The sequence below is a fragment of the Poromitra crassiceps genome, assembly GCF_964638095.1.
Source record: "Poromitra crassiceps genome assembly, chromosome: 8".
Classification (NCBI taxonomy): domain Eukaryota; kingdom Metazoa; phylum Chordata; class Actinopteri; order Beryciformes; family Melamphaidae; genus Poromitra; species Poromitra crassiceps.
In genome coordinates this window covers 4,979,583-5,003,714 of record NC_139629.1, presented here as the reverse complement: position 1 = coordinate 5,003,714, position 24,132 = coordinate 4,979,583, and the positions used below count along the sequence as shown (strand labels likewise).

General features: G+C 44.2%; 2 protein-coding genes across 2 annotated transcripts in view; both read right to left on the bottom strand.

Annotated features, from left to right (window-relative positions):
* Positions 1-3,715: 3,715 nt before the first annotated feature.
* galnt3 (UDP-N-acetyl-alpha-D-galactosamine:polypeptide N-acetylgalactosaminyltransferase 3 (GalNAc-T3)) lies at positions 3,716-14,309 on the bottom strand. Its single transcript, XM_083641979.1, has 11 exons — positions 14,182-14,309; positions 13,272-13,814; positions 12,327-12,499; positions 10,648-10,797; positions 9,350-9,584; positions 9,107-9,224; positions 8,462-8,662; positions 5,698-5,829; positions 5,231-5,332; positions 4,504-4,656; positions 3,716-3,836 (listed from the first exon to the last, which is right to left on the bottom strand). Exons 2-11 carry the CDS (start codon positions 13,769-13,771, stop codon positions 3,723-3,725), a joined length of 1,878 nt encoding a protein of 625 aa, XP_083498105.1. The 5' UTR covers positions 13,772-13,814; positions 14,182-14,309; the 3' UTR covers positions 3,716-3,722.
* A 1,760-nt stretch (positions 14,310-16,069) lies between these two features.
* The window catches only part of ttc21b (tetratricopeptide repeat domain 21B), a gene marked incomplete at its 5' end in the record, with an annotated part of 31,931 nt that continues 23,868 nt past the window's right edge, over positions 16,070-24,132 (bottom strand). The window contains 13 exons of the mRNA XM_083642246.1: positions 16,070-16,255; positions 16,514-16,581; positions 16,687-16,807; positions 16,973-17,197; positions 17,972-18,167; positions 19,099-19,260; positions 19,357-19,507; positions 19,682-19,763; positions 19,850-19,960; positions 21,376-21,564; positions 21,740-21,846; positions 23,344-23,482; positions 23,569-23,679. Coding sequence (XP_083498372.1) covers positions 16,178-16,255; positions 16,514-16,581; positions 16,687-16,807; positions 16,973-17,197; positions 17,972-18,167; positions 19,099-19,260; positions 19,357-19,507; positions 19,682-19,763; positions 19,850-19,960; positions 21,376-21,564; positions 21,740-21,846; positions 23,344-23,482; positions 23,569-23,679 — 1,740 coding nt within the window. The 3' untranslated portion in view covers positions 16,070-16,177. The remainder of the gene's footprint in view (positions 16,256-16,513; positions 16,582-16,686; positions 16,808-16,972; positions 17,198-17,971; positions 18,168-19,098; positions 19,261-19,356; positions 19,508-19,681; positions 19,764-19,849; positions 19,961-21,375; positions 21,565-21,739; positions 21,847-23,343; positions 23,483-23,568; positions 23,680-24,132) is intronic.

Sequence of the window (24,132 nt, the reverse complement as noted above, 5' to 3'; positions counted from 1 at the left end):
ATGATTAATATCAGCAATTGATGATATGACTTCTGAGCTATTGAAAATGACTAAACGGATGAAAAGATGTATAATTCACCAAAAAAACTGTAAATAACCTTTAACACCTCTTCTATAAAATGACTGACATACAAAGGAAACTGGAGTGGCTGCTTGTGATATATTCAATGCCTCAGATATCAAAATTGCAATTGGGGGACTGCAATAATTTAATGCATAATATTTACTACTGTAATACCTTGTTGAAGAGCTCCACCTTGAGCTCTTTGCTCCTGCATGAATAAGGATATTTGACCTTCTTCCAAGCTTGCAAACAACCATCCATTCTAATCAGAACGTCAGAACTGGGATTTGGTGGTTCTGTGTGGCTGTGCAGTAGCTGTGCAGTAGCTGTGCAGTAGCTGCAACCTCTCATGTCAACTCAGTGGTCCAATAAAGACTGCTTGCAGGCAATCAATGCCATCAACATGGCCTATAATACAGATTAAGTGTGCCAAAGCAGAATGAGAAGGCTAGATACAGTGACATTGCATCCAGTTAGGTAATCCTGTGTTTCATTTTTTTTTTTTATATATTTATTATGAATGATATATTGAAATGTGTATTTATTGTGGTTTACTAAAACAGTCTGTATTGAGTAAAATGCTTCTCTGTCTTAAAATTGTCCTCTGTTTCATGCTGGTTGTGAGTTGTAAAGCTTCATGTGCCTGATTTCTTTATTTTGTTTTCTATTTCATATTGTGTGAAACGGCATACGTTTTGCACAAAATGGTCTAAATGTTTCAATGTGTTTGGTTTGTAACTGTAGACAAAGCCAACTTCACTTTATGTTGTTGAGTTGTTTCATGTTTAACATGATTTTGAAATAAATTGAAATTGTCATTTTGAACTTTAGCACGTGTGCTGTACACTTCCTATATTTATGGAGAATGTATTTCATACCATTGAGGCAGTCCCCTAATACATCACTTTGTCTGGGTTATTCAACAGCACATTTTGTGGATTTCTGAGTACAAAGCGCCCTCTGCAGAACACAGTTGGAAATGAGACAAAGTAGCAGTACTGTACTTTACCAAATAGAATTTAATCGCCTTAAACATAATACATCTTAATATCAAGGCACTCTCATTGGGTGAAAGCACTACACAATTATTCATAGGCAAACACACACAGCAGATCGGTTTCTCACCCAGCCACACACATAAAGCCATTTACAATATTATTCCATAGCCATTTAAACACTAGCGCCTGCACCAGAAATTCATCAATGGACTCCTATTTAGATGTACAGGGGGAGCTTTTTTAGGCACTTTACCAACAATGTTAACATTACGTATTTGACACACTTTTGATAACCACCAAACAATACAAATTGAAATTATATAAGCAAAAGTAATTACATTTTACAGATTAGAAGACCGACTCACAATACAAGTTACTTGTGACTTGTCAATTAATGCCCCTTTTTATTCAAGCATTATGTTGTGTAGAGCTATTAAAAACATTTGAGCTTCCAACAATGACTTTGCATGATGCTTTTTGCACTAATTACACATTATAATTTCTCATCTGAAGCAGCGGCCAACTCACTTTCAGTTCACTCAATTTAACAAGCAGGTCTAAAGTGGTATTCACATGATACCATAATAATAGAGCGTTCGTTCTTAATTTCTTTATAGATGGTTTCTAAAAAAGCCTTCGTGTGGCAAAAGGTTTTCAGGTGTTGAATTTTGAAGGGGGAAAAAAATCTTATGAGCACACGTAGAAGTCATTCTGCAGCAACAGAGAACTGCAATACAGAGGAACGCTCCCTCCCCCTAGTGGTAATTATGATTGTATCCGAGGCACTGGACGGTAAGCAATGAAGAGGCCCATCACAAATAAGAAACAAACAACTATGAATTATATAAAAAGATAGTTCTGTACAAGGAGAAATGTACATTACACTTATTTGTTATACATTTGTTTCAAGTTTCCTCTTTCAGTGTCTTTGGTGCACAATATTTGGGATTTTGGGGTGTCCAACTTGCACCTCCGGTGTCTTGTGTGTGTGTGTGTGCGTGTGCGTGTGCGTGTGTGTGTGCGTGTGTGTGTGTGTGCATTTTACATGGTATGTTTGGGATTTCGATATTTCTCTTCACAAATTACTCAATGTTGGCAATAACATGATGTATAATGAATACTGCATCTGTTGCCTGTATACTAGGAGTGGTGAAAACATCTTAAAACACAAAAGAGGCACTTGTCAAAAGAGCACATCTTCATTGTTCGGTGAATCTCAAGTAAAGTCTGGCTGGGAGAAAGGGTTAACCTTGGCTTCATATATAATATATATATTTGAAGGCTAATGTAAAATGTCTTAAGAATTAGTTTGAATGCTTCCTTCCAGCAGTGGCACAAAGTATTTTCTCCAAAAATCCAAACTTTCCAGCAGCAGTTCAGTTCTTCCACGTATAAAAAAATAAATTAAAAACTGGTGGCAGGAAATCTTTTTAAAAAAGGGGAAAAAGAGGCGTGTTCATACAGAGCGGCCATTGGTAAAGTGGCCGTTGTAATGTGTGCACGCTCAGGTGAAGAACCAGAGCTGGTATCTGTCTGATGGGTTGCACGCTCAGGTGAAGAACCAGAGCTGGTATCTGTCTGATGGGTTGCACGCTCAGGTGAAGAACCAGAGCTGGTATCTGTCTGATGGGTTGCTCAGGTGAAGAACCAGAGCTGGTATCTGTCTGATGGGTTGCTCAGGTGAAGAACCAGAGCTGGTATCTGTCTGATGGGTTGCTCAGGTGAAGAACCAGAGCTGGTATCTGTCTGATGGGTTGCTCAGGTGAAGAACCAGAGCTGGTATCTGTCTGATGGGTTGCTCAGGTGAAGAACCAGAGCTGGTATCTGTCTGATGGGTTGCTCAGGTGAAGAACCAGAGCTGGTATCTGTCTGATGGGTTGCTCAGGTGAAGAACCAGAGCTGGTATCTGTCTGATGGGTTGCTCAGGTGAAGAACCAGAGCTGGTATCTGTCTGATGGGTTGCTCAGGTGAAGAACCAGAGCTGGTATCTGTCTGATGGGTTGCTCAGGTGAAGAACCAGAGCTGGTATCTGTCTGATGGGTTGCTCAGGTGAAGAACCAGAGCTGGTATCTGTCTGATGGGTTGCTCAGGTGAAGAACCAGAGCTGGTATCTGTCTGATGGGTTGCTCAGGTGAAGAACCAGAGCTGGTATCTGTCTGATGGGTTGCTCAGGTGAAGAACCAGAGCTGGTATCTGTCTGATGGGTTGCTCAGGTGAAGAACCAGAGCTGGTATCTGTCTGATGGGTTGCTCAGGTGAAGAACCAGAGCTGGTATCTGTCTGATGGGTTGCTCAGGTGAAGAACCAGAGCTGGTATCTGTCTGATGGGTTGCTCAGGTGAAGAACCAGAGCTGGTATCTGTCTGATGGGTTGCTCAGGTGAAGAACCAGAGCTGGTATCTGTCTGATGGGTTGCTCAGGTGAAGAACCAGAGCTGGTATCTGTCTGATGGGTTGCTCAGGTGAAGAACCAGAGCTGGTATCTGTCTGATGGGTTGCTCAGGTGAAGAACCAGAGCTGGTATCTGTCTGATGGGTTGCTCAGGTGAAGAACCAGAGCTGGTATCTGTCTGATGGGTTGCTCAGGTGAAGAACCAGAGCTGGTATCTGTCTGATGGGTTGCTCAGGTGAAGAACCAGAGCTGGTATCTGTCTGATGGGTTGCTCAGGTGAAGAACCAGAGCTGGTATCTGTCTGATGGGTTGCACGGGGCCAGAGAGGGATGCTCATGACGGGCGCTCAGACACATGCTCCATCCTGGGATGTAGAACAACTGGTTCTGTATGGAGAGAACAGAAACGTATTACTTTTTTTTTTCCCGTTTTTTATGGATTTACCCCCACATTTTCTCCCAGTTGTTCTTGGCCAATTCCCCCTGTTGTCCCAGTTGTTGCTCTGCCGATCTGGGGGGAGAGTTGTAGACTAGCACATGCTTCCTCCGATACATGTGCAGTCGCCAGTCGCTTCTTTTCACCTGACAGCGAGGCGTCTTGCCCCGTTCCATTTGTACTGCGTGGGGAATCTAATCAAAGGGAACGCTTCCTGTGATGTCACCTGATCTCAGATTCCCTACCCTGATCTCACCAGACCTCATGCTCCACGCTTCAACAGTGGTGAAAGCTATAGTAATACACTGTTTATTAGCACTTCTGTCTCATTTGTGTATCATTAAATCAGTCATACACGCAGTACTGTCTCACTTCTATCTGTGGACATGTTGCTACAGTGTTTGTATGTGCAAAATACAACAGAATGCGTTGTTATGTAAGGACCAAGCCACGGGGGCTCGAACCCGCGACCCTCGTGTTGGTAGGCAGGGAATCTACTGCCGCATTACCTGGACGCCCTAACATAAAAAATATGACTTTCCTAAGAAGACACCAAAGTATATGAAACTCAAAATCAAAGGGTACATGTGTGAGGAAATGCTGAAGACCCATACTCACGTCTTTTAGCTCCCACTTCTGCTCTGCTCCTACAAAGGTGTCCTTGCCTTTGTACTGGCAGTCCTCCAGCTTCACGGCCCCCTCTGCCCCATGCAAACACAGCTCCTTCTGAATGTTGTGTCGGATCTCGTGATGTGTGGAGTACTCAAAATACTACGGCACAAAGAAGCAGAGGCAAAACAAAATGTCAGCATCCTTTCTGATCAAAAAACAAACAACAAATTCCTATTTTTGTCAATCAGAAAAGAACGACATTCTCTAGCTCCGTGTTTCTCAAATGGGAGAGGTACTAGTACCCCTGGGGGTACTTTAAAGGACTGCAGGGGGGCACTCGGTTGTAAAATAATGCCACGTTAATAGCCTAGATTTATGAACTCTAAATAAAGGAACACCCTGGGAGAGAAGGCTTTGGAGCAGCTCCTACCCTTTGGATCCACTCACTTATGTGTGTGGAACAGCCTTTTCTGCAATGATCCAATTGCCTCCGTGACACAGAGAATGACAAAAATCACAAGTGAGCGCAAGCCCATGTTTCTCACTAAATTGTACAAATTTGCATAATAAATAACATGCAAATACATGATTTATAATGATTTCCAACTTTCCCCCCTCTCAAAATATGTGGCGCTGATGAAAGGGGTACTTGGATGAAAACATGTCTGAAAAGGGGTACATTTGTTAATTAAAAAAAAAAAGAGAGAGAGAGATAAGAAGAGAAGAAAAAGACCTGGTTTCCTCCCAGGCCGTGGCAGGGGTACATAATCAGCTGTTTCCCTCCCTCGTTGTTCTCTCCGGCATCCAGACACGAGTCTTTACCAACATTTTTCACCTGCAGGTGGGGGTAGAGAGAGCGGGTGGGGGTAGAGAGAGCAGGTGGGGGTAGTGAAAGCGGGTGGGGGTAGAGAGAGCGGGTGGGGGTAGTGAGAGCGGGTGGGGGGGGTAGAGAGCAGTGAGAGAGGGCGCAGTGAAAGAGGAACCCGTAACCATACAGTGCAAGCTGTTCAAACAACCGGAGTCTCTTGAGTTCCGTCAGTGGTGTCAAAGTGTCAAACTGCTCGGTCTGAAGCCCTGCTCATAACCCCTCTGCAGAGCCCAAGTGGAAACCCACAGTGGCGGCTAGACAGCGCTCGGAGGTTCTGGAAGGAGATGATGGGCGGCGGTGGTGGTGGTGGTGGTGGTGGTATGCGGTCTTACCGAGCCAAAGTGGAGCGGGTTGAGATCAGGCATGAAGACCTCTGGATAGACGTTCTTCAAATACCAGGAGAAGCTCTTACACTGCAGCCGCTCCCGGAGGTCCACGCGTCTGGAGACATCTCCAAAGGTCCTCTGTGGAAACAATTCCAGGCAGCCATTAAAGCCAGGGGAACTTCCCCACCATGAGGAGAGCAAGGCACAGACTCCTTTACCACATCGTGCTGGTCACCTCACACAGCAGACTCCTTTACCACATCGTGCTGGTCACCTCACACAGCAGACTCCTTTACCACATCGTGCTGGTCACCTCACACAGCAGACTCCTTTACCACATCGTGCTGGTCATCTCACACAGCAGACTCCTTTACCACATCGTGCTGGTCACCTCACACAGCAGACTCCTTTACCACATTGTGCTGGTCACCTCACACAGCAGACTCCTTTACCACATCGTGCTGGTCATCTCACACAGCAGACTCCTTTACCACATCGTGCTGGTCATCTCACACAGCAGACTCCTTTACCACATTGTGCTGGTCACCTCACACAGCAGACTCCTTTACCACATCGTGCTGGTCACCTCACACAGCAGACTCCTTTACCACATCATGCTGGTCACCTCACACAGCAGACTCTTTTACCACATCGTGCTGGTCACCTCACACAGCAGACTCCTTTACCACATTGTGCTGGTCACCTCACACAGCAGACTCCTTTACCACATTGTGCTGGTCACCTCACACAGCAGACTCCTTTACCACATTGTGCTGGTCACCTCACACAGCAGACTCCTTTACCACATTGTGCTGGTCACCTCACACAGCAGACTCCTTTACCACATCGTGCTGGTCATCTCACACAGCAGACTCCTTTACCACATCGTGCTGGTCACCTCACACAGCAGACTCCTATACCACATCGTGCTGGTCACCTCACACAGCAGACTCCTTTACCACATTGTGCTGGTCACCTCACACAGCAGACTCCTTTACCACATCGTGCTGGTCACCTCACACAGCAGACTCCTTTACCACATCGTGCTGGTCACCTCACACAGCAGACTCCTTTACCACATCGTGCTGGTCACCTCACACAGCAGACTCCTTTACCACATTGTGCTGGTCACCTCACACAGCAGACTCCTTTACCACATCGTGCTGGTCATCTCACACAGCAGACTCCTTTACCACATCGTGCTGGTCACCTCACACAGCAGACTCCTTTACCACATCGTGCTGGTCACCTCACACAGCAGACTCCTTTACCACATTGTGCTGGTCACCTCACACAGCAGACTCCTTTACCACATCGTGCTGGTCACCTCACACAGCAGACTCCTTTACCACATCGTGCTGGTCACCTCACACAGCAGACTCCTTTACCACATTGTGCTGGTCACCTCACACAGCAGACTCCTTTACCACATCGTGCTGGTCACCTCACACAGCAGACTCCTTTACCACATCGTGCTGGTCACCTCACACAGCAGACTCCTTTACCACATCGTGCTGGTCACCTCACACAGCAGACTCCTTTACCACATCGTGCTGGTCACCTCACACAGTAGACTCCTTTACCACATCGTGCCGGTCACCTCACACAGCAGCATGGCGGGTTGATGACAATGGAAACAGTACAGTTTAAATGCTACATTTTCATTCAATCCTGATCTCATTTTTGACCAATTGCACACATTTATAATAATTATAATAATGATCTATAATAAGTCCTTCAACATAAAGGGGGAAAAAAATTATATTCCACTTTCTTACTTTTCCCATTCAACTTTTACCAATTGCACACATTTATAATAATACTGTAATAATAATGATGATGATCTATAATAACTCCTTCAACATAAAGGGAAAGAAAAAAAAATCACAATCACAGTTCCATTTTAAACAAATGAAATAACTGAAATGATGAAACAGACAAGTGTTCAATCAGCGTTCTTCCTTTTAAAGTGCGAGGTGTAGCAGCTCATGTAGGTGTAGGTGTAGGTGTAGGTGTAGCTGAGACGAGGTGTAGCAGCACATTTTGCAGGGATTTGGGCCACGTCCAGCTCCTGAATAATGAGAGCACTTACTATAATGACGAGGATGCTGTTAACACCAGTGCACGCTGATAGCTACTGCTGCTGAATGCCTGGAAGCTGTTGAAGACAGCGTGTCTGTTTGAAGCCCAGCAGGAGAGGGCTGGCCCCGGCTCTCTGAGGTATTCCCCCAGGGGAACGCTTTATGGCACCTACGAGACAGTGTGTTGGGAAAGGCCTGACAGCCTGTGTCATTTACCAGACCAGACTTCCTCTGGGCCTCTTTCTCTGACAGTTAACAGCTTTCAGACCGTAATAGCCTCTAGCCCGAGCGTTTCAACTCAATAATCTATTTCTTTCCATTTAAAAAAAGAAAAGAAAATGCGTTTCATTCCCACAGATTTCATGTATCGGGAATCACAATCACGGTGTGCTCTCTCCCCTACAGTTATGTGTTTCTGCATGCAACTCAAATTGACTCTATATAACTCACAGACATGAGTTTTAGAGTTGCCCAAACTTGCCTTATGAGGGGATAATGAGTGGTCTTAAGTCTTTCAAAAAAAAGCATCATGAGTGATAGAACTGGGGGGGGGGGGGGGGGGGGACATTCCAAAGCAAATTGCTACTGCTTGAAATTAACGAATTCAAAAAGAAATTGTTTATGTATCACAGCAGACAGCAACACAGTGGATTTCGGGCAGGCACGCGAGATTCAGAGGCAGTACGTACGTCTTTGGCCATCTGCGCGGCTTGTTGGTTACGACGGTAGAAGATCTCCTTGTAGTCGTCCATCCAGACCTCGGCCAGGCGGACCTGGTTGCGGGCGATCACCTGTGTGCCCTTGGGGAAGGTGTGGGGGCTCTTGGTCCGAAAAACGTGGCCAACGATGGAGCAGGGGATGATCTCCAGCTGTCCCCCGCACTGCCACACCTGCAGAGATTGGCAGTCAGACAACGTAAGATAGTTATGATCGTTGACACTCATGGGTCAAACATGGGTCTAGACACCTATTTTGTTGAGTTATCTGCAATATTGGCTGATAGCTATATAGTGAAAATATACTTTTTTTTTTGTAATTGCATCGGCGGCACTAATTTGCATAAACATGATACGTTGGACATCCAGACAACTTTTTAACATAGCTCATCATTTTAGACACAATTTTTCCAAATGAGAAAGGCTGATTAGAAGTATATTTCCAGGGGTTGCATGATACCCCCCTCTTCCTCCTCAACTAAGAAGCTTTGCAAAGACGTACAGTTAGACACACCTACAGAGATATGTTGACACTAGAAAGACCCAGCAAGCAAGAAAAGGTACCAAAACAGCAAAAGACAGGATCGCTGCACGTCCAGCACCACAGCTATTTCTCACCCTGAAAGACATTTCAATGTTCTCTCCACCCCAGATTTGCATTTCTTCATCATAGCTTCCTATGTGATAGAAATATTCTTTGGAGATTGAGAAGAGCCCCCCGGCAAATGTTGGCGTCCTGTGGAGGAAGAAGATCTATTCGTTTGGTGGCAGCTTTTTGATGGCTTGCAATCTTGAGTAATACAAAAAAATATGAGTTCATATAAAGTTCCCATGCTCCATTCATGCAGACTACTTGCTTACTTGATAGGGTACGTTTCGTCCTTCCTCCTTTGTTTCTCATGATCTGGCAGACTCTCCCAGCCAAACGACAGGCCCCAGTCAAAGTTGCCCCGGTTGTGGTTCTGGCCATAAGGGGACGGTTTCATGAATTCAAAGGTATTGAGATCGATGGTGGTGATGTCGGGACTGACGACTGCGGTGTGGTTATCTGCTATCCTGGCCAGCAGAGGCTCCAGCCACCCAGTAAAGCACTCGCCTGTTAAGACACACAGTACAGTCACCATACCATCAGCCTTAGCAATAACCTAGTTTAGAATGAAAGATACTATAACCACTGTTGTTAACCAGCATGTTACTCAGGAGATGTAAGAAGTTACTCATTACTTTTTACTCATTTAAAAAGTAATAAAATTACTTATTACTTGGTATCAAAACTAATTAGTTACGTTGCTCGTTACATTACTTTACTTATCCCTCCTTCTGAAAACGTGACCTACAACAATCAGCCAAACTGTATACTTTTGATTTATTTGCTGACCTAGGACAAAAAACAAATTGCGTTCTGACAACGCAGTTGTCTCACATAGCCAGACCTACAGTATCTCCACACGTTGTTTTAGCGCTGTGCCAACGCTGGAGAAAGTCATGCAGTAACATGAAGTTACTTGGATTAGTAACTGTAATATTATGACTATTTCCGAAATTGTAATCCCTTACAGTACTCATTACTGGGAATTACAGTAATCATATTACTTAGTAATATACAGTATTACAGCCCAACACTGACTATAACAACTAATAATAGCAACCAATTGTGGTCATTCCTAAACTAAACATATTGTAATCTATTTAAGTGATTATTCCATTTTAAACCACGGCTGCCACGCCTAGGCCTTTAGCAAGACATTGTTTTGTTGAGGTGTGGCTGTGTATGGTGTATGCAGCGGTTCTCAAATGGGGGTCCGGGGACGCCCAGGGGTCCTTGAGGGGGGTTCCAGGGGGTCCCCCAGCCAAAAGGGGGGTCATTTATTTTCACTATAATTCCATTCATAAGTAACACAATGACTATTTTGGTCATGGGGTTTTATACACTTTCTGTAATAATACATCTAAAAGCATCAATCGTATTATCATTATGGGGGACCGTGGGACAAAATCCTATCAAGTGGGGGTCCGTGGTCTAATCTTTGTCAGTTTAGGGGTCCCTCATGTGAAAACATCTGAGAGGCACTGGTGTATGATGCGTGGTAACGTCAGACTATCTCAGCATGTGTGAGTAAGTGTGTGGCTTGGAGTTGGCGTTGGCGGAGTTGACTAACAGTGGGCGTCCAGGAAGGTGAGCGTATCGCCGGTGGCCACGGAGGCTCCCAGCAGCCGAGCCGTGATCAGCCCTTTCCTCTCCTGCTGGCGGACGACCCGCACGATGTGCAGCCGCTTCAGATACTCGTCCAGCTCGTCCTTCAGCGCATCTGCAAGCACAGGAGACAGCAGCAGTCAGTGACACACGCACTCTCGGTAATAATGACCAATTCATATTGATACCAAGACACTAATTAATGCATTGCTTTGCCAAGTTGCAGCTCCAGAGGCTGATGCTTGATGTGGAAAATAAATACTCCGATCAAATCATATAGGCTACGGAGTGAACACTGAATATAGCCATGGTTCTCAAAGTGGGGTCCGGCGGGGACCCCCAGAGGTCCTTTGAAGGGCTTCCCCAGCAAAAAGGTGAATCATTTATTTTCACTGTCTATAATTCCATCCATAAGTAACACAATCATAGAATAGATGACTATTTTTGTCATGGGTTTGACACTTTCTGTAATAAAACATCTAAAAGCAAAACTTATCAGATGGGGGAACCTGGGACAAAATCGTACCACATGGGGGTTCGTGGTCTAATTGATGTCAGTTTTTAGGGGTCCTTGATGTGAAAGTTTGAGAACCAGTAGCCTACATAGTTCACCAGGTGAGAACCAGTAGCCTACATAGTGCACCAGGTGAGAACCAGTAGCCTACATAGTTCACCAGGTGAGAACCAGTAGCCTACATAGTTCACCAGGTGAGAACCAGTAGCCTACATAGTTCACCAGGTGAGAACCAGTAGCCTACATAGTGCACCAGGTGAGAACCAGTAGCCTACATAGTTCACCAGGTGAGAACCAGTAGCCTACATAGTTCACCAGGTGAGAACCAGTAGCCTACATAGTTCACCAGGTGAGAACCAGTAGCCTACATAGTGCACCAGGTGAGAACCAGTAGCCTACATAGTTCACCAGGTGAGAACCAGTAGCCTACATAGTTCACCAGGTGAGAACCAGTAGCCTACATAGTTCACCAGGTGAGAACCAGTAGCCTACATAGTTCACCAGGTGAGAACCAGTAGTCTACATAGTTCACCAGGTGAGAACCAGTAGCCTACATAGTTCACCAGGTGAGAACCAGTAGCCTACATAGTTCACCAGGTGAGAACCAGTAGCCTACATAGTGCACCAGGGTTCACCATCATTACAGTCATGAATATGTTTGATTTCTCCACAGCCCTCAGCACGAAAGGTGACACTGAAATAGAGCAAGAAGAGAGAAAGCTGTCTGCCTTCCATCCTCCACATGGCTGGCTGTCAAGTCTGTCTGAGCAGATCCTGGAGCACAGAGCTAGACAGTGGTGGTACTGCAGGGTTCTTCTCACAGTGGCCTGCTCCCAACAAATAAACTATCGGATGCACTACATTCTCTGAACCCCCTCTCTCCTCCAGTATGTCCCCCCCACTCTGCCTGCCTGCATGGGACCTGTTTACAAGAGCTAACTGACTCATTTGGAAGCACAACCACTGCTAACTCCTCTTAGGAAAGTATTCACTAGCAGCCCCTTGCTTCCTGTTGTAAGACTCTTCATGAGCCACAGAGCTGGAGCTCCCCCTCTGCAGGCTGCCCACCCGACAGGCTGTCTGAAATCGAACCCGAAAAAAGAGAGCAGGGTGGTCCCGTCGAGCTTTACCGTCCACGCTGGCGTCGTCCACTAGGATGATCTCCTTGAGGAGAATGGCAGGGGAGGTGTGGAGGACGCTGTAGACCGTCCGCAGCAGAGTGCTCCAGGCTTCATTGTGGAACACAATGATCACACTGGTGGTCGGCAAGGAAGGGCATCGTTTGAAGGTTTGCTCAATACATCTGCAGACAGAGGGAGAGAGAGAAACGCAGCACAAAGATCTAGTGTCCCCGTTTAGTTCCTGAGTGACACAATAGTCTAGTTATTACATTTGCGCGCTCTCCCCTGTGGGGTGTCCATTTTCAGCCGTGACACTCACTGCATGTGTAGCAGCTATTGAAATGCCAGCCATATCAGACAGGGAGAGACTCTGTAAATTACCCCAGTAAAAGAAAGTCAGGACATGGATAGACTTGTGTAATTAGCCAAGCATAACCCAGCTTCTTCCTGAACTGGCCACATTAACTGGGCAGCCGTGCTCAAACAATGTTTCAGTCAGAAAAATGGTCCCTGTGGTTTTGTGATTTTTCCCCCCTCCAATTGCTAAGCAAATATGAAGGATTTGTTTGGGTTAGACAGCCATGCTCGCATTAAACAATCTATATCATATCACCCTCTGTGATTTTTCAATGTGTGACTTTGATTGTATTTTGGGCCAAAAAGACAATCCATGGAGAACATAGAGGAACTAACTCCTCTACACCTCCCCCCCCCCACCCCACCCAAATAAACTACATTTACCGCCACTAGGTGGTGCAATTCTATTAATCAAGTGATGTCTCTAAACCTAGATCTTTTTGATCAGGTATTCAACATTATTTGGCCCCACTATGTTCACAAACACGATGATCCACTTGTTCCAACGTGTTTCCCTTTGATGGAATCAGGCGATAAACAGACGACAATTCTTTTCCCACAAAGGCACAAACACAACGCCTTGACAAGATGACATACTCTGGTGGTCGAGTATCCGGGCCCAGGTCTCTGCTGAGGGAGACGCGGTCACTGGCATACAGATTAAAGCAGTGTTTCTCTTCGCCCCTCTCTTTCTCCTTCAGCTCAGCAGGGCTCAGAGAGTCAGTGTGGAAAGGCTTCCCAGAGGCCCCGGGGTCGTGGGGGTTCTGTGGGGGGCGCTCCAGAGCGGCCCTGAGCTCAGCCCCAGTGTAGCGACCGGGCAGACAGGACAAGCTCTCCGCATTGTCCTGCTGCTGACGCACAGGCGCTCGGATCTGCATCTTTGGCATGGCCTCCCTGAAGTTATTGACCGCTCCGATCACCATGCCCAGCACCGCGTCCCGCTTCACTGCCATCTCCTTCAACCATGGCTCCTCCTGCGGGCCTTGGCTTCCCACCTCTCGCTGTATGAAGAAGACGAATGTGACAAACACAAGAGCCACAATCACCAGCTTCAGCGGGTGCAGTCGCCTTCGGAGCACTCTGCGAAAAGTTGTCATTCTTCTTGAATGGAGTGGAGGCTGCTTCGAGACTGGATTTCACCTGCAATAAATAAACGCACTCAAGATCTGGTCTTTAACGGATAAAGTAATCAATACAATTAAGATCAAGCTCTTTAACGGATAAAGTAATCAATACAATTTAGTATTTGTAGTTTCTAAGGAAAAAAATATGGTAAAGTAGGATAATGTCTTAGTGTCAATTGTGTCAAAGTATGACAGTGCCATAGCCATGTCACCCAACATATTGCTATACTGAACCCACTTTAAGCAAGCAACCATATAGCCTATTATGTGTAGGCTTATATGACACCTATTAAACTCCTATACCGGCTAACCTATTACATATTTGAGATCGGCTCATAAATTCACACAAGCAGTAAATTCCTTTAGAGAAAATGATCACGTACCATGAGTCATTCAGGTTGGAAATGCACTGTAATTTGTTTCTGTAAAGTCCGACGGGTGACATCCTGATTTGCCTGGAGACACTTTCTTCTAGTTTGGTGAATTCCAGAGAAGCCGTTCTTCGGGGAGAAGAAGATATCCACTCAGTGCTCTCTGTCAATCCGTGTTTCACTCTTCCCAAACTTCCGTGTCGGTGGATCCAGGTGCGCTCTCAGGTAGAGGGAGGAGACCTGCTGCTGCGCTTGCGCAGAAACAACCTCTGCGTGTCAAATCGGTCAAAATCCATATCTGGAATTTAAACGAGTATTTGCATTAACAGGACAGTGGACATTCCCCACAAGCAAGACATTGTATATGATGCCCCTAGTTTGACTCATAAGTTTGCATCTTGGCATTTTCCAAAATCACTCCAAACATTTTGCGTATAAAAAGAAAGTCCAATTTGCAGTTCGATATGTGGTCCAGAGTCACTTCGTCTAGAGTAGTATTGTAAATGGTGTTCACCGCGGAGTTCGTCCGATTCAATGCCATTTCTTTACAGGATTTGTTCAGCCAGCCATTCACTGGGGCAGTTGCTGGGTTACAAATAGCAAGAGGAACGCACATAGGCTACCGCATCCAATCAGGCTCCCAAGGAGAAAATCAAATGCCAGATCCCACCTAGAGAGAAACTGCATTTTATGTAGGCGATTCTGTTTGTCGGCCAGCAATAATCGTGAACGTGCAACACTTTGAGCAAAAACTGAAAATAAGTAGCACAACTGGCAGCTGGATCAATCAGGTCAGATATTCAAGCGTCTTTCTGGGTAACAATTTATTTATATTGTCAAGAATTGAAATGCCCCCAAAAGGCAACGCGCTTGAACTATTTAGCACATCTGTGAGATATTATAGTTTGAAATGCTGACTCACCTACTGGACCGTGAAGTTGATCCAATCCTCAGGTTTTCCAAGTTACGCACAGCAGATGGTCTTGATAAAGAGTTAGGTGCTTGTGGGGGTAAAGACGTGGAGTGTGAAACCATCCGGAGGCGCCTGCTCTGGTACCCAGTTTGAGCACTTTCTTCAGCCAAGATCAGACTTGCAGTCACTCCATGTGTAGCGACCGTGCTGCCCACAACCTCCTATCCATGTCAGGCAAACCGGCGTATTGTCTCCATTGTGCGTAAAAGAGTTCAGTGCGTATGCCACATTTTTCCCAATCATGCCTGTAAATGGCTGGCTATGTGGCGATCTTTTTACGACTTATTGTCAATTCAGCTCATACACTAGTGCGTGCACATGCTTGGCAGCATGACTGTGTGAAACGTGATGTGTTTCATTAAATCTACAGAGACAATAATGGGCTGTAGCACAAAAACTAGTCGCCAAACATGTCTTTATAATTTAAATTTCAAATTGATAAAATATTAAATAAAACTGTTCAAATAACTCTTAACGCCTCCCTTAAACATCACATTAAAAGACAACATATTTTGAGATGTGCTATTAAAGTCAATGACCCGTCTTGGCCAGAGCACATCAATTCTATTTAATGAATTTTGCAAACACTCAGAGGCTCTGAGTCAGAGCAGACTCCCTTGCATCCTTGTAAAGTTGGTTTATATAGCCTACTGCTCTTCAAGCTCACTAGAAATAAACATTTTGTGCCTGCTTTTGGAATTATTATTATTAAGAATAATAATAATAATAATAATAATAATAATAATAATAATAATAAATTGAATAAAATAAGTGGTGCTTATGCCTGAGCATTGCTTTCCATCAGGGTTAAAATCCCAGTGTTTTCACACTCTTATAAGTAACATTTTCCAGAGAACTAAAATGCAAATAAATGCTAATTCTTTTCACTTGAAATTAAAACATGATAAAGCACGGGACCAGACCCAGTCAGGTTCACAAACTTTATTGCAGAAAGTTACATTTATTTAAGTTGTCAATAAAAATGTTTACTCCATCCTCACACACACACACACACACACACACACACATCCAAATCTAAGATCTTAGGGCAGCACGCGCTTTGTCCAAGATGTCCTTTCTCATTCTTGGATAATTTGGATGAGCATCCAAAACCTATGAAGAAGCAGACAATATACAGAATATATACAGTATGTATGTATGTATGTATGTACAGTATGTATATGTGTGTGTGTGTGTGTGTGTGTGTGTGTGTGTGTGTGTGTGTGTGTGTGTGTGTGTGTGTGTGTATGTATATATATATATATATATATATATATATATACATACAGTATATATTATATTTATATATATATATATATATATATATATATTATATATATCAAAGCACTTCAACATCAACATTTCTCTCACCTTATGACACACATCTATGGCATCGACGTGCCTCTTTGCTTTTAAGTAGTTGAAAGCAAGCTTGTACCCTGAAATAAATACAAACATTATGTCTTGTAAATGTATCATTAATCACATCTGAATTATGTTTGGCCTTCTAAATGGAACTGGACATATGATTTTGGCTGACATACCAATGGTCGGGTTGGTCTGATTTCCATATTTCCAAGCCAGTTCATAGTTGAGTGCAGCATCACGGAAGGCCTGCTCTTTTTCCATTATGTAGCCCAAATATTCATAAGCTTTACAGCACGACTGGGGGGAAACGTGCAATTATCATCACGGTGCCAAAACACTTCACATAAACGAGGGTCAGTGCATCATAAACAGCTATGAACTGCTGCCACAGGGGGAAGAGAATATATGCATGAATTGTATTCGCAGATATTGGAGCAGAATGACATTATGATCAGTGCTGACCTTGTTATGGCGGAGGCATCTCTTCAGCAGGTCCCCAGCCATGTCATACTTCCCTGAATGGATGTAGATGTCGGCCAGGAGCAGCCAGCTCTTCTCCAGCTCGTCAGCGTCCACAATGCTCCAGTTCATCTTGGCGATGCGTTTGAGCTGGTTCCTGGCTCGAGGGGTTTGTTTCAGGATCATGTAAGCCGTCGCCATGGCCAGGAGTGCCGGCACATGGTCTTTCTGAATTTCAACCAAAGAACTCTAGTTATTAGTCGCTGTCTTATGGGTCATACCAGGAATTACCTCCACCCACTAACCAGCCCTTACTCAATACCCAATACCCATCCTTTTTAGCCCATAGTGCCTTTATTGCAGTATATTAAGTTAAACAGGGAACTGCACTCAGGGTTGCCACTCTGACGAGCACTTTTCAAGGACAAATTATTTCAAAATGACAGGCCAATAATTCACAGAAAGGTTCACATAATACAAGTCTCCTAAGTCCTCGAATGAAAATGTGTTTCCAGTCATGCTTACACATCGGAATGAATCATTAACGCTTAACCATCAAATCAAAGCAATCTTGAAATCCTGCGCATTTCTCCTTGCAGCCACCATGGAAAGTGACACTGTAGATAGGAAGAAAGCGATCGAGCTATTTTGAGACGACGGTCGGCTAAATTCAAGCACTTTTAAGGACCTCTTTTGTCATGTCAATCCGAGCACTTTTAAGTACTCGATTTTTCCCCGTTTTAAATTCAAGCACTTTCCAGAGCCGTGGCAATCCTGTGAAGTGTTTCTCTGATGAACAACATTCAATGAACTGAACCACAACAACGAAAACAATGCTTGTAAAAAGTTTAGCATGATCAAATGTACAGTTTTCAATCTCTTAAACCAAATGGGACGAGTAAAGCGGAGAGAGAGGGCCTGAAATAATGCACATATCCCGCTGAGGGGTATGTTTGCACTGGAGGGATGTGACGTAACGTGCACCATCTGGAGTTTGCTTACCTCATTGTTTGCAATCTCTGTGAAAACATTGAGGGCTTTCTCCACGTTGGCCTTCTGTTTGGTAGCCAGGAAGCAGTAGTTCTCCAGTATGCGGAGCTGCAAGTGTCCACCGGGGGTCTGGGGCTTTAGCTCCTTCAGCAGCTTCTCGGCTGTTCGCACGGCAAGCTGCTCCGACTCCTGCTTCTCTGTGGAGTTCCTGGGGTGAGAGGAAGAGCAAGCACATTAGTCTGTTGAACTCTATCGTTTTAGGAAACAATCTACAGGGTCTAATTAGGGGTTCGAGCCCCGTACAGGGGCTGAAACCCTATTGTTTCTGTCAGGGATACATGGATAGTGAAAGAGGTGACAGATACAGTACCAGGGCAGACTAGACACACAAACATTCAATTAAGTGCCCTATTTCTGGATGAAAAAGGTGACTGTCACCTGTCACCGTGACTAGTTTGCATCCCTTGTTTTGTGCTGGTTTATTATTCACGAGTGATGAAATTTGGCTCAATGTCAGATATTTTGGTGATGCTCCAGGAATATTTTCCCAATCGGCCTGAAGGGGGTGCTATAATTAAAGGTTACATTTTCAAACTTTGACAGGCCATAACTTGTCCGATTTTCACCAAAGTTGGTTCACATTATTCAGGTGACCAAACTCTACAAATGCCTCAAGGACCCTCAAGGTCCGCCCGGTAAAGTTTTTGAGATATATCTAAAGTTTTGGAAAACACATTTTTTTGACATAACCCTTTGACCAATCACCACAATTTTTTTTATGTAGCATCGACATACCTATCTCATTAAAGTTTGTTAAAAGGTTGTTGATGTCTACTGTCGTTTGTCAGCTAAATTGTCATTACGTCATGACCGATTAGTCAATCATCACGGAATTTTGCAAACATGTTCATGTCATCAATGACCATGCATGCATACAGAATCTTGTGCGATTCAACCAAAAGAGGGTGTCGCAAACGCCAAATATGAGCTTAGCCCACAAACATCTGTAACTTGACACACGTTCATCAGTACAGTTCAGAAAAGGCTATATTTACAAACTGTACTGCTTCACTCAGTGTGCTGCGTGCCGTGTGCATGTGCTGTGTACGACTGACATACTGGGCATTATGTCACCTCACCCGATGTCACCATCTAGATTCTCAAATACTTCTCCTCCAACGGTGTCATTGTCAGGGTTTAGGCAGATTTCAATCATGTTGTAAACAGCATTCTGACCCCAAACGTTGTCTTTCCGCGCCTTGTTAAAGTGTCGCAGGCCATCGTTAGGTTCTCCTGTGTACCTGAACAGCAAGCATAACTTAAAATCAGATCATGCCAAACAGACGACATTGGAATCTTGACATTGGAATCAGTCTACTTTAAATGAACGACTTTACCACTGATAAAGTCCTTTGCAGTAGTTATATCCAGGGTCAAACTTAGCCCGGGAAGAATGTTTGTCTGCCATATCAAGAAATCTGGGAACTTCTTCGAGCTTCCCAGCTCTCCTCAACAAGTCAATAAGACGTGACAATGTTAGGTAGTTATCTGAAAACAACAGATGTGAAAGTTATTGCGCTTTCTGTGGAGAGAAGATCAAATCAGCAGTTCACATCACATTTACATTCAGCCCACGTTTCCTTTGTAAACTAAAGAAAGCTCTGCTATTTTGGGAGGGAAGGGAATGTATTGAAGTGTAAGACAAGCAGGCGGCGTTCACACCTGGTTTCCGCTCCAGAAGCTGTTGGAAGTGGAACACGGCCTGCTCATAGTCCTGCTTCCTGAACATCAGGTCGGCCATCATCTGAGGACAAACGTAAGTGAGAAATTACAGCGTTCCAAAAAGACGATGAGTGAGATGAGATGGCGTCGACTAGAGGGAGAACAAACCAGTGTTGCATCTTCATTAAACTGGTCATTCTTCAAAATGACGCTGCACTGCTCCTGGCAGGCGTCCACCTCATCTAGTGTCAGGTACAGACGTGCCAACTCCAACATCACCTAGAACAGAGCGCATGTTCATTTGAATTCACTTACAACACCCTTTATATGGAATAATGGAAGGTGGATTTAGTTTTTTGCTTGAACGAGGCATCGAGCGTGCTCGGCCGCTGCGTGGCCTCGCCTGCCCTATTGGTGCACGCACAATGTCTCCCTCTCTCTCTCCCTCAGTCTCTCCCCTTCCCCTCTCTCTCCCTCAGTCTTTCTCGTGTGTGTGTGTGTCACTGATGACATCAGCAGTGATGCCACAATGATGTCACATTGCCTATGTATGACATCATTGATGACATCATCAGTGATGGTATGACATGATTGATGACATCACTGATGTCATTAGGTAATTAGGGCAATCACCTAATTAAAAAATCCGGCTCTGTCAGGACACCCGGCCGCACGGGTGCTCTTTACACCCCCTGAAAGTTTCAGCCCGATCGCACATAAAACGGCATAGCTGTGGCCGAACACAGAACTTGAAACAGTGGACAGAGAGCCCACATACTCAATTTTATATAGATAGATAGATAGATAGATAGATAGATAGATAGATAGATAGATAGATAGATAGATAGATAGATAGATAGATAGATAGATGTATTCTATTTGTTTCAAGTATAGTTTTGTGCCTTGCTGACTGTTCTGACTGATCCAAACCACATCCTCTACTCGGAGTACGAGATGCTACCCTCGGGCAGACGGTTCAGAGCCAGCCGCTGTAAAAGCAATAGAGTCTCTCCTTCCTTCCTACTTCTATTGCACTGCTGAATAGACAGCGAGCCCCTTCCTCACGGGTGAAACACCTGCACTGATGGGAGGAGGCAGTAGGTAAGTGCGCTTGTTCTTTTCTTTTAGTCCTTCTTGTGGTTTCTCCTTGTTTTCATCTCGCCATGGTTTTATGCTTCGATGATTTTATGTTTTTTTATGGTTATATGTTTTTATTTATCTTATTATTTTATTTTATTTTATTATCTTATTTCACGTGATAGTGCAATAAGGGTCAGTGCAATATGGGGGGTGCAATTTTTTTCTTGCCTAAACAGGCACCGCCTGTTCAACCCGGGTTCTGTGCAATGTCTTGTTCAAATGCTACCGTTGTCTTGCTGTCATGTTGTTGTTGTTTTCTTTCTCTTGTTGGTTATATGTTTTGCAGATCGACATGCTGTAATGCACTTTGTAGCCCAAGACAAATTTCCCCTCCGGGACAATAAAGTTTATCTGATCTGATCTGATCTGACATTTAAAGGTACTTGTCTTTCGCCTAAAACTTTATCAACAAGTAAGCCCCTTTTTTTTTGGGACAAACACAGGGATGAGAGTGTAAAAGATGAGAGTGTAAAAGATGAGGTGAGATGAGAGTGTAAAAGATGGCAGCTGCAGTGAGTAAACAAACGGGACGTTTTGGATTCAGCTGCACTGACCTTACGGTCACTCTCACAATAGACAAGAGCTTCTTTGTAGAAGGTGACCGCTCTCTCGTAGCCCCGCTGACTCGTGTAGTGTGCAGCGATCTCGGCGCAGATCTCAGCAGCAAGCTGCTTCTGCAGGGGGATGGCGTCAGGCTGCTCCAACTGCACCCGCTTCAGCACCTTGGCCTGCACATCCCGGGCCTACACACAGCACAGCACAGCACAGCACAGCACACAACCTCATTAATATGTCACGCAGGCACGTTTCTCATTTTCTTCTTCATATTTTCCCATGATGTCAAATTGTGATCCAAAATGCGAACGGATGATATTAAAGCGTCTCGGGGAAAAACAGAGAGAAACTGGAAGCACTTACTCTTTGCAGGGAAAGTAAAGCATCTTCGTTTTTGTCAAAGTTATTTTGGACCTTTGCTAACAGGACCAGATAACGACAGTCCTCTGTGAGGGCTGGCAGTTCATTCACTGGGAAGATCAAAAGGAAGAAGCACAACAAAACGATGAATTCATCCTATCCGAACCAAATGGCAATGTGTTTTTCATTCCTCTAACAATATCTAAAACAGTAACAAGATATGTTTTGATTTGGGCTCCACAGTAGTCTGGCATGAATAGAAACATTTCCAATCATCTTGCATCAAGATGTTATACCTTGGTGATCAGATGATGTCGTTTGAGGAAATAATCGATAAATACAACATAAATCGCAAACAATTCTTTGGCTATTTACAAGTGAGAGATTTCATCAGAAACCAGCAAAATCAATCTTTAACTATTCCCACTATGTCTGCAATAGAAGAGGTAATGCTGATGAACTGTTTAGGCAGAGGCATCATTTCTAGGATATATAATCATCTGGTAGGACAGTCTGCAGAGTCTTCCATGGAGAGACTGGAGGCATGGAGAGAGGACTTAGAGGATGAAGACATCACTGAAGGGGACTGGGAGGAGGCATGTGATAAAGCACAATCCCAAACGTTTAACTCACGCCTTAAATTGCTGCAGTATAACTGGTTGATGAGAGTCTATGTAACGCCAGAGAAGATCAATAAATACAATGGTGCCATTCCTGATTTATGTTTCAAGTGCCGAAAAGAAAAAGTTACACTTTTCCACTGTCTATGGCAGTGTAGCCAAATCAAAACATTTTGGGATGCAGTAAGAAAGTGTATCCAAGATATTTTGTCCATACAAATACCTTTAGATCCAAAGCTCTTTATTTTAGGATTATACCCACTTAATTTTAACATCAGAAGGAGACAGAAAAGGTTTTTGGATATAGGTTTACTTTTGGCCAAAAGAGTTATTGCCGTAACTTGGAAACAGGTTGGTAGGCCGGGGATCGGGAGATGGATTTCTGAATTAACAACAACGCTGCCCTTAGAAAAAATCACATATATCATCAGGGGTAAACAGGAATTGTTTGACAGCATTTGGGGCCCTTTCATTTGTTATCTAGAGAGGACAGATGTGGCCGACATGATGGAAGCGCCTGGGACAGGTTGAAAGATTGACTGTTTCTGTTTTCATCTGCATTTTTTTTTTGCTTCTTTATTCCATTTGCTCTCTATATTCCATTATATGTACCTGTACATGAGTCAAGATGTAACTGAAAAAGTGTACCGGTAAGTTAAATTAGTCAGCCCCCAGGAGAATCATGGTCTGTATGTCGGTTTGTTTCTTTGTTTTGTTTGTTTGTTTTTCTGTTGTGCTATTGTGGGGAGGGGAGGGAGGTGGGATATGTATGGGATGTTTGTATTGTAATTTGTATAAATGTCTAAATGTGTTAATTGAAAACAATAAATACAATGTTGAAAAAAAAAAAAGATGTTATACCTTTATGCGCCACATTATTTGCATCATCACGTCTGTGCAAAAAAACAACAACATGATTGTGACTTGGCTCCTGGTCAGGGAACCTCGTCTAGTCTAGACTGTGAAGACTCAACATCTCCACTGTACCTGGATCATGGGCCAGAGCCTCGTGCAGGACTCTCTCACACCGCTCATACTGCTTCATCTTCATCAGCAGCTCGGCCAGGTCATAGCGCAGGAAGTTCTGCTGCTCGCTCTTCAGGGCAGCTTCGTAGTAATTTATTGCCTGTGTACCAAACAGCTCTGTCAACACTGGTTTTGTCCCTGGCGCAAATGCTCTTGTGTATCTTTGGCCGTGTGTTCATTACAAACCTTGACGTAGTGATGAGTCTTGATGAGGGCTTTCCCTATCTTGCTGGCTAAAGCGCCGTCTTTGGGGTTTTTCTTCAGAGCCTGTTCGTACACCTCGATGGCTTTCTCTGGCTGAGGATAAACACATCTTATGCTGAGTAATGTGGCTCTGCATGTATGGACATGATGTTTGCCGTGGGTTTTTCTCAACATTATTTGGAGAATCTAATACATTTCAATATTTAGGTCATAACACACGGCAAACACCTTAAAGCAGCTACGAGCAAGATTTTCGATTGTTATTAAACAGTCTAAATGTAATATTGATGCATCACATCTTACCTATAATAGTAGCTGAGACCAAAGTCGTGTGAATCGGAGATTGCGCTCTTGATGATTATAGAGTCTGTGTCTGTCTTCCGGCGGGCCGGATAGACCAGGAAGTGAAACGAAACGGTTTACAGCAGCTGCCTGCCTTCAACCGTTTCGCTCTGCCTAGCAACAGACCATAAATAAGGAGAACGCCATGCTCGCTACATCCAGGGGCTTGCTACTCTCGCGAACATCTCTCGTTATATTCTAACA